Source organism: Trichosurus vulpecula, chromosome 2, assembly GCF_011100635.1.
Source record: "Trichosurus vulpecula isolate mTriVul1 chromosome 2, mTriVul1.pri, whole genome shotgun sequence".
NCBI lineage: Eukaryota > Metazoa > Chordata > Mammalia > Diprotodontia > Phalangeridae > Trichosurus > Trichosurus vulpecula.
In genome coordinates this window covers 367,748,449-367,757,043 of record NC_050574.1, presented here as the reverse complement: position 1 = coordinate 367,757,043, position 8,595 = coordinate 367,748,449, and the positions used below count along the sequence as shown (strand labels likewise).

The 8,595-nt window shown below is 39.8% G+C and overlaps 1 protein-coding gene across 1 annotated transcript; it reads left to right on the top strand.

Annotated features, from left to right (window-relative positions):
• The first annotated feature begins 968 nt into the window (after nt 1-968).
• On the top strand, nt 969-6,760 carry DNAJC28 (DnaJ heat shock protein family (Hsp40) member C28). The gene is made up of 2 exons (XM_036742551.1): nt 969-1,130; nt 5,184-6,760. Exon 2 carries the CDS (start codon nt 5,219-5,221, stop codon nt 6,371-6,373), a length of 1,155 nt encoding a protein of 384 aa, XP_036598446.1. The 5' UTR covers nt 969-1,130; nt 5,184-5,218; the 3' UTR covers nt 6,374-6,760.
• Nucleotides 6,761-8,595: the final 1,835 nt, after the last annotated feature.

The window sequence follows — 8,595 nt, the reverse complement described above, 5'->3', positions numbered from 1 at the left end:
TTAATTAAAAAAATGGTACATGAGTAGCATTTTCAAAAATCTTACATGGGACAAGGTAGAATGGATACACAATTGTAATTTTTAAAGAAAAATTTAAACATCAAAGAACCCTGAGCAGAAGGTGAAGGAGCAAGGAGCCAAAGCTGGTATCTCAAGCTGGGATTTGCAAACTAACCAGGAAACACTCATCCTCAGAAAACAGAATTAATGACTGAGTCAGAAATTCTTTCATCATTTACTTGTTAATTACGTAAGTAAACATTTGTAAGTCTCAGCCTAATTCCAGAAAGCTTCAGCTAAGTCCACGACTTTTGTCTCAGAAGAAATGGTCCCTGCACTACAATGCTTACGACTGTGTTTGGGGTTTCCACCCCCCCCAAGAAATCCCGCAGTTAAACATTTTACCAACACACCTCTGACTGTACAAATGTTGCCTAGCTTGCTTGCAAACCACCAAAACAGTTCCAGGGCCTCCAATTACTAAATATGTGTTCAAACCCCGTAAGAGTTAATAATTAATGGATACAAAGAAACCAAAAGACTATCCTGGAAAAACCCAAATTCCTCTTTTCCTTCTTGCGAGAGTCAGGGCTCGTTAGCAACCCCATTTTTGTCCTCCGTAAGTTCCCCTCCTCCTTTTCTCTAGAAAGAAAGCGAAATAAGACCGACGAGTCCATGTGTCCAAATCGGTCCAACCCAGACTTACACCCTTCCCCCCGCCCCCCTCCCGCCCAAGCCCAATAGGCTCAACCATCTCCCGGAGTAGGGGGGGAGTGTTAGAGAAGCCAACCATTAAGAACACCACTGACAAGCTCGGAGGAACAACGACCTGATGCTGTTGAATAACTGCCTTTATTATTAAAGACATTGTGTGCTACTGCTACGATGCTTCCCCTATTTCCCACGCAGTGATAATTTCTCCCTGCGTGGAACCCTTCAGAGCAAAGGTTCTGATGGTCTGATCCACCGGCTGGGCTGGAGCCTAGCTCTCGCCCCCAAGCCTGAAACTGAACCGGCCCAAGGAGAGCGGAGGGCCGAGAAGGGCATCCAATGAAAGCGCATGCGTCACGGCGCAGTTGGCGGGGAGGGATCCTAGGGGGTCGCTGAAGCCCTTCTCGACCTACTTGAAGGTGAGAACCGCTGGAGGCCAGCTCCGAATGAGCCCCAGCCTCTGGCATTGTGGGCTTTGTGGTGGGCAGGAGGTGGGCGCTTAGCCCGGGGCCCCAAGGACTGTAGTAGCCTCAGTTTATTTCACAACCGAACTCCTCTCCACCCCGCTGCTACATCCTTCGGACCTCAGTGGTGATGGAGAGACCAAATCCCAGGCTCCCCAAACCCGTTCCCCGCCGTCCCACCCCCGGCCCGTGTTATGTGTACTACCAGCAATACACATTTATTAGGCGCCTGTTATGTACCAGGCCCTATGCTAAGTAAGAGCTAGGGATCCCAAACCCAGAGCAAACAGTGTATAAGGTGAAGACGTTCTCAGAGGTACTGGCATTAAAGGGGTTAGGGGGACAGGCTCCTTGCAGAACGTGGGATTTCAGGCGGGACTTGAAGGAAGGCAAAGATTGAGGAGGTTACAGCCAATGCAAATGCCCAGAGTTGGGAGATGGAGTGTCTTGTTTGTGGGACAATAAGGAAGCCATTTATTTTTTTTTAAACATCTAGTCTTTGTATTGTTCAATAGATTTATGGCCTCATTCCTAGGTCTGATGAAAAGGACTATGGACTTGAAGTCTGGATTTGAGTTTGAATACTATTCTCTCAATTGTATTAGCTGTATGCCTTTGGGTAAATCACTTTACTGGGCCTCAGTTTCTATTACAAAATGCAGACAACACTTGGATTATCTAATTTAATGGGAATGGTAGTCCTTAAATAATCCACTCTAATCTGTGAAGACTTGAGGAGACCAAGTAGACTTATCTTTGTAGTTATGCTTTGTAAATTTCAAAGAGCTTTTACTAGTCGATTTTTCTGTCCTTCTGGGGCCTTGTCTCCTCTTCTTTAAAAACAGACAAAACTGTGGGGGTCTGCCTTTATGAGATGAACGCTATCTTCTGCTTGTCTTAGATTGTAAACTCCTTGAGGACAGGGGTTGTCTGCCTCTTTTGTATTCCTAGGGATTGGTACAGACATGATAGCCTGGACAAGATTAAAATGAAATTGGGAAACATTTTTAAACTTAAAAAAAAATACAGCAAAATATGTTAATATGGGGGCACCTAGGTGGCGCAGTGAATAGAGCACCGGCCCTGGAGTCAGGAGGACCTGAGTTCAAATGTGGCCTCAGACACTTAACATGGGTACTAGCTTTGTGACCTTGGGCAAGTCACTTAACCCCAATTGCCCTGCCACCCCCCCAAAAAAAAAACAAAAAGAAATGTTAATATGTGGTTTTCCAAATTTATTTTGCTGTTGGGTTCCTGGTAAAGTTGGTTCCTGGTAAAGTTTAATGGTCCCCGTTTTTGAATTTTTTACCACTAATGTCAATAAATAAAGAGGGAAAGCATACTGTGAAGAAGGGTTCCATTAAGCCAAGGGTACCTGAGCTCAGCCTTACAGAAAGCTGGGATTCTAAGAAATGGAGATGAGGAGTACATTTCTGGCACAGGGGACTGGTCAGGGGCAAAAGCTAAGTTGCCTTGACTTGAAACCAGGGCCTACCCAGCATGACCATCCTCCTATCTGCCCTGTTACAGTAATCAAAGCAGTATGACTGGTTTTTTTGCCAGACAGAAACATGCTTCTCTAGTTCCCACTCCCCTTTGCTATATCCCCCATTAAAACTATCTCACTTTGATACTTGTGATGCTTGTATTCCGAATACCAAGTACACTGCCAGACTCCTAGGCACTTAAATGCTTGTCCATTTGTCTATCCAACCATCCATCTTGTTTTGACATCTCTGTGAAATTTTGAGGGGGCTTCAGAAGATTATTATAATAGTACAGATGAGGGTTTTTCTGGGCCTGAGCCATCTTGGTGGTTATATGAGTGAAAAGATGGGCACAGAGCCGAGGATGTTGTAGAATACTCCACAGAGTTATTGATTTCCACATTTAAGGCCCTCTACAGTGTGGTTCTAGGTGTCAAAATGGATAGAATGCCAGGCCTGGAGTCAGCAAGACTCCTCATACTGAATTTTCAAATCTGGCCTTAGATACTAGCTTTGTGACCCTTTCTTAACCCTGTTTGCCTCAATTTCCTCATCTGTAAAATGAACTGGAGAATGAAATGGCAACTAGTCCAGTATCTTTGCCAAGAAAACCCTAAATGTGGTCACAAAGAATAGGACACAACTGGACAACAACAAACAATCTTAGTGAGCCCTCTTGATGGGGTGCTTGTGCTTGGACACTAATTCTAACATTTCTCCTTAGCCTCTCTGCTTGGGTGCCTGTGCCTAGACCCCAGTTCTACAATGACATCTCTCCCTAGCTTCAAAGCATTGGCCCTAGCAGTTCCTCTCCAGTTCAAGGGCAGCATGCCTTTGCAAAACACTTATTTCTCCCCCTGATACTGCAGTTACCTGCACCTATAGAATTTATTGGTCCTACTCCCTATGTATGTGCTAATTGGCTGTGCACTGGGACATAACAATATTTACTACTTACTCACCTTACTGATATGTACCCTAGACATAGTCGAATGTATGTATATTCCCTTATATTCATCTTGTCTAACAAGACATTTAATGGAAACCACCTGGATATTCCCAGTCAGCCGTAACCTATAGTTGACTTAGTGATGTTTCATGGTCAAAATCACACCTTCCAGGTAACCCTCCCTTGGGCTTTTTCCCAGTGAACTGTGGGTAAGATACCTACGCAGTAGATGCAAGAAGTGCATGTTCCTTTAAGAACTGACCACCCCTTAACCACTCCCTAATCCCACCCCAAAACACTTAATTGACATGTTTCACCCCTAAATCTCTTATAAAAACTTTCTTGGACACGTGTAAGGTTGCAGGTTCCCTAAGAACTCTTGCCTGTTGTAAAGCGTAATAAATCTTTGCCACCTTGACTTAAAGAATGTTTGAGATCATGAATTCATTCCAGATGACCCTGACCCTCTCCAGTACTTGGGTCTTTGAGGGGCACTCCCTCTCAATGACCCCGTCTGGGAACTCCAGTCTTGGGGTTCCTGGACCTCATCTCCTTCATCCCTCAACACTCTCTCCAACCCTACTCCTCTGCATATTTTACATTCCATTCAATTTGGATGGCTTGCTGTTGCCCAAATTTGCCATGCCATTTCCCACCTCTGTACATTTGCATAAGCATCCCCAGGTGCCTAAAGTATACTCTTTCCTCATTTCTTTTAGAATCCTTATTCTTTTTCAAGATTTAGTTTAAGTTTTACATTCTCTGTGATGTACATCCCCTCTGCCACCTTCCCCGTTTAGTGCTTTATTCTTCCTCAAATATTCTATCTGATTTCTTTGCCTCTTAATCCTTAAAGCTTCATAGGGAATATTATGTGTATTTGGTTAAAGAGGATTCCTTACACAAGTTCATCCACTGTCTTTACAATTTAGTCTTACAGAGTTAACTGGAGCATTGAGAGATAAACGGTTTGCTTGAGGTCACACATCTATTGTATGTTGGAGGCTGGATACTCTGGTCCTTCTGGATTTAAATCACACTCTATCCACTGTTAGTGCCAGATTGCCTCTCAACCCTTCATAGATTTAGAACTGACCATTTCATTTTTACAGTTGAAGTAACATAGGTCCATAGAGGTTAAATGACTTTTCTAGGTAATTCAGCATCTTTCTCCTGTACCATGCTGCTTCTGTTGTCCTAATCTGTATTTATGTATCTCCCCCACTTCTACCCCAGAAATGGAATATAAATTCCTCAAGGTCTGGGAACTGTTTAATTTCCATCTTTGTATCTCTAGTGCCCAGCAAAATTCCTTGCACATAACAGGCCTTTAATAAATAGTGTCTTTTAGTATTGCTATTAGTGAAATCACTAGAGAATTGATCATTTTGTGATCAGTTATATTTCACAACAGAAATTACAATTGTGCTTCTAAGTGTTCCTTGTTGAAAGTTCCATTTTATCACTTCTTTTCTGTTTTAATACTAGCAATAAGAAATAGTGAAAGTAGGTGAAGTTACAGTTAACGATACGGTTTTTATTTAACTTGTTTTTGATTGTATAATTTTACAGGTCATTGCTTATAATGCAACTGAATCTGAACAAGCATGAAGTGGCTATATATAATTATGAGCCCCAAATTAAGATACTCTGTTTTGGTAAATTTAGCAGCGATTCCAAGCTGGCTGAAAGTTATTCCCTGTCCTTATATCGTTAGTAATAGAATGATGTCAAATTATAAACCTAAAAGGAACATCACAGAGTACTACAATATACTTAATCTTGATGAAGGCTGTTCTGCTGCTGAAGTAAGAGAATCTTTTCGTCAACTTGCCAAACAGTTTCATCCAGATAGTGGATCCGGTACAGCTGATTCTGCGGCATTTATACAGATTGAAGAAGCCTATAGGATGGTACTTGACCATGTAATGGAGAAAACAAAAAAGGCACAAGATAAAGTTGAGGAAGAGGAGGATGAAGATCCGCTCAAATATAAAACACCACAACATAGGCATTATTTAAGTTTTGAAGGTTTTGGTTTGGGAACTCCAAGTCAACGAGAAAAACAATATAGGCAATTTAGAGCGGATCGTGCTAGTGAACAAGTGATGGAATATCGAAAGCGGAAACTGGAAAGCCAATATTATGCTAATAGTGTGACTGCTAAAAATGTAAGACAAAGTAAGAATCAAAAAATAACTCAAGCAATTGAGCGCTTAGTAGAGGACCTCATTCAGGAGTCAATGGCTAAAGGAGACTTTGATAACCTCAGTGGTAAAGGAAAACCCCTGAAAAAATTTTCTGGCTGCTCATACATTGATCCTATGACACACAACCTGAACAGGATTCTGATAGATAATGGATACCAACCAGAATGGATTTTAATGCAAAAGGAAATAAAAGATACTATTGTGCAACTCAGACAAGACATTCAGGTGTCAAGGAATAAACTTGGGCATCCAATGACATCAAGTGAGCTAAAGCAGTGGAACCAGGATTGTGAGAAGTTTCAAGAAAATATTAAAAAATTAAACAAACGAATTAATTATTTTAATTTGATTGTTCCTATTCTGAACAGGCAAAAAGTTCATTTTGACGCAGAGAAAGAAATCGCCAGAGCCCTGAAAAACTATGAAAACCTAATAGAAGCAGGGAAGACGGATAATAAAAGCACACCTGACATTGAACCAAAAAGTGTTAAAATGGTTGGATTCAAGGAAGGCTTTTTTAAATGGCTAAATCTATGGAAATATAAAATATGAGGATTTCGAGATTCAGTGCCATTGTGTTTCAAAGTCTTTTTCCTTTTTTTTTTTAAGATATGCTGACCTCAGACATGAGATATATGCTATCACACTTGCAAGAATTTATGTCTGCCCATCTCTCTATTTTCTTTTTTTGTGACTCTGTTGAATGGTCAAATTTCCAACTAGTCTTTAGGATGCATGTACACCTCAACTATATGTCAAAAAAACCTCAGCAATTCGAAGACTACAAACCCAAGAGGACTCATTTTGTGGGGAGGGAAACCACATTCGACAAACTTTGGATTTAAGAACCGTAGTCATCAAGTGAAATGCGCTAGGATAAGAATTTGGGAATAGTAAATTCTGGGTATGAGGCCAATAAAGATTACTTCCACCATTAAACTGTTTTTGCCTTTGTGTCTGTTCACACTACATGAACAAACCATTGTGTAGCTGAACTGTTTTTTCACCTCTCTTAATGAATGATGCAGCTCATTGCTTGATCATTTTTTTACTGCAGTGATTACTAGAGATACTCAGAATGAAAGGCACAACCACTTCGGGTCCTGAACTCATCCACAGTGAATATACAAAAAGTGTTGTATTAGCAATAGTGGATTTATGAATGTGTCCCTATTTTAACAGATAAAACGATGTTATCAACCTAAAAGAAACTTAACAGAGATAGCTTTTAATTTCATAAGATGAGAAATTATTCAGATATAGCAAAATTAATCTTTGGCAAATGAGCTTCCCCAGATTTCTCTTTTATTCCACCTATATCTTTCAATTGGTAATACCTCTAGGAGGACAGGATAGAAATATTAAAATCCAAATAAAAATGGGGTATTAACATTTCTGACCCCTGTGATTATTAAGGACAACAAATATATGCATATATATGTGCATACATACATACATATGTGTATGTGTGTCTATATGTGTATGTATATATGTATGTGTTTCTGGGCCATTCTGCTTTCCTGGAAAGTGGAAAGAAGTGAGCATAGATGGTATGTTTATAGTCTCTCTGCTTCCAGAAGATTTGGCTTTTTTGATAACTTCTTTGCTCATAAAAAATCAATCTGAAAAGTGAGTGAAACAGGATAGGCATTCTTTAAAATGTGACAGATTATTAGATTTAGTTGTATGTGTAGTTGAGAAACTTGTGCAAATTGCCTTGATTTTAGAGAAGTAAGTATTTTTTCAAATGTATTTATGACAGTTAAAACTACTTTCCAAAAATGAGATCTTTCCATTCTAATAATTAGTTAACATATGTGGTTGGTTACATTGCTTAATGAAGCACATTTTCATTTATATTGAGGCTAATTTGTAAGGTCATTATTAATTACATTGAAAATGGCTGCAGTATGAATTACATTCAAAATGACTATGAAATTTATGTTGGTGATATAGACCTGTAGTTCTCTACAGCTTCAAGAAGGCTGAATTTTTTTGTTGTAGTTAGGTCTGAAATAGTTAAATTCCTACTTTGATGGCTTTGATTTCATTGATGGGAGGACCCCTTCCATTACTGTGGATTATAACCTATTGGCTTTTAATCCTGTGTGGCTCTTGTCCTTTTCTTGTAACTATTTCACAAGATGTCACCTGATTATTAGAGGCCTTCTACATTGCTTGACCCTAAACGGATACCAGTGGAACAAATAGGCTCTTCATCACTTATCTTTTACCTTTGCTATGTAACTGGTTCACCTCATTTTCCAGACATACATCTCTCTAATAATATCCTTTATACTGCTTCTTTATAGCCTACTCATGCCTACCATTTTCTTCTAGGTGATCTGCAAAAAAGCAAATAAGAAATAAGCTAAGACGTAAATTTTCAGAATTAGAAAATAGGACTCATTGGTGTCAAATAAAAGTTTAAGCAAGCTCATGATACCAACACAATGTACTTTAAATTTTCTGAAGTTATCTGTAATAATTACGAATCAATTATACTATAAATATAAGTATATTCAGAAAGCAAAAGAACCTAAAATTCGGTTTCTGGAGCATTGGGTAGCTCTACTGGGGAGGACCTTTGTGAGAAGATGGACAAGAGTTAAACAGGATGATAAGGTGTGCATGGGTTTTGATCTGCACTGAGAGGGAGAATTCCCATTCCAGTGTATCCGTTGATGCACGTATGCACTGTGTATATGTCTATATCTCTATCTATCTATCCATCCACACACGCCTATTCTGCATTAACACTTAATCTCCTCTAC

Excerpts from the sequence above, each read along its gene's own strand:
- DNAJC28 (XM_036742551.1), top strand. The coding sequence starts at position 5,219 with ATGAAGTGGCTATATATAATTATGAGCCCCAAATTAAGATACTCTGTT.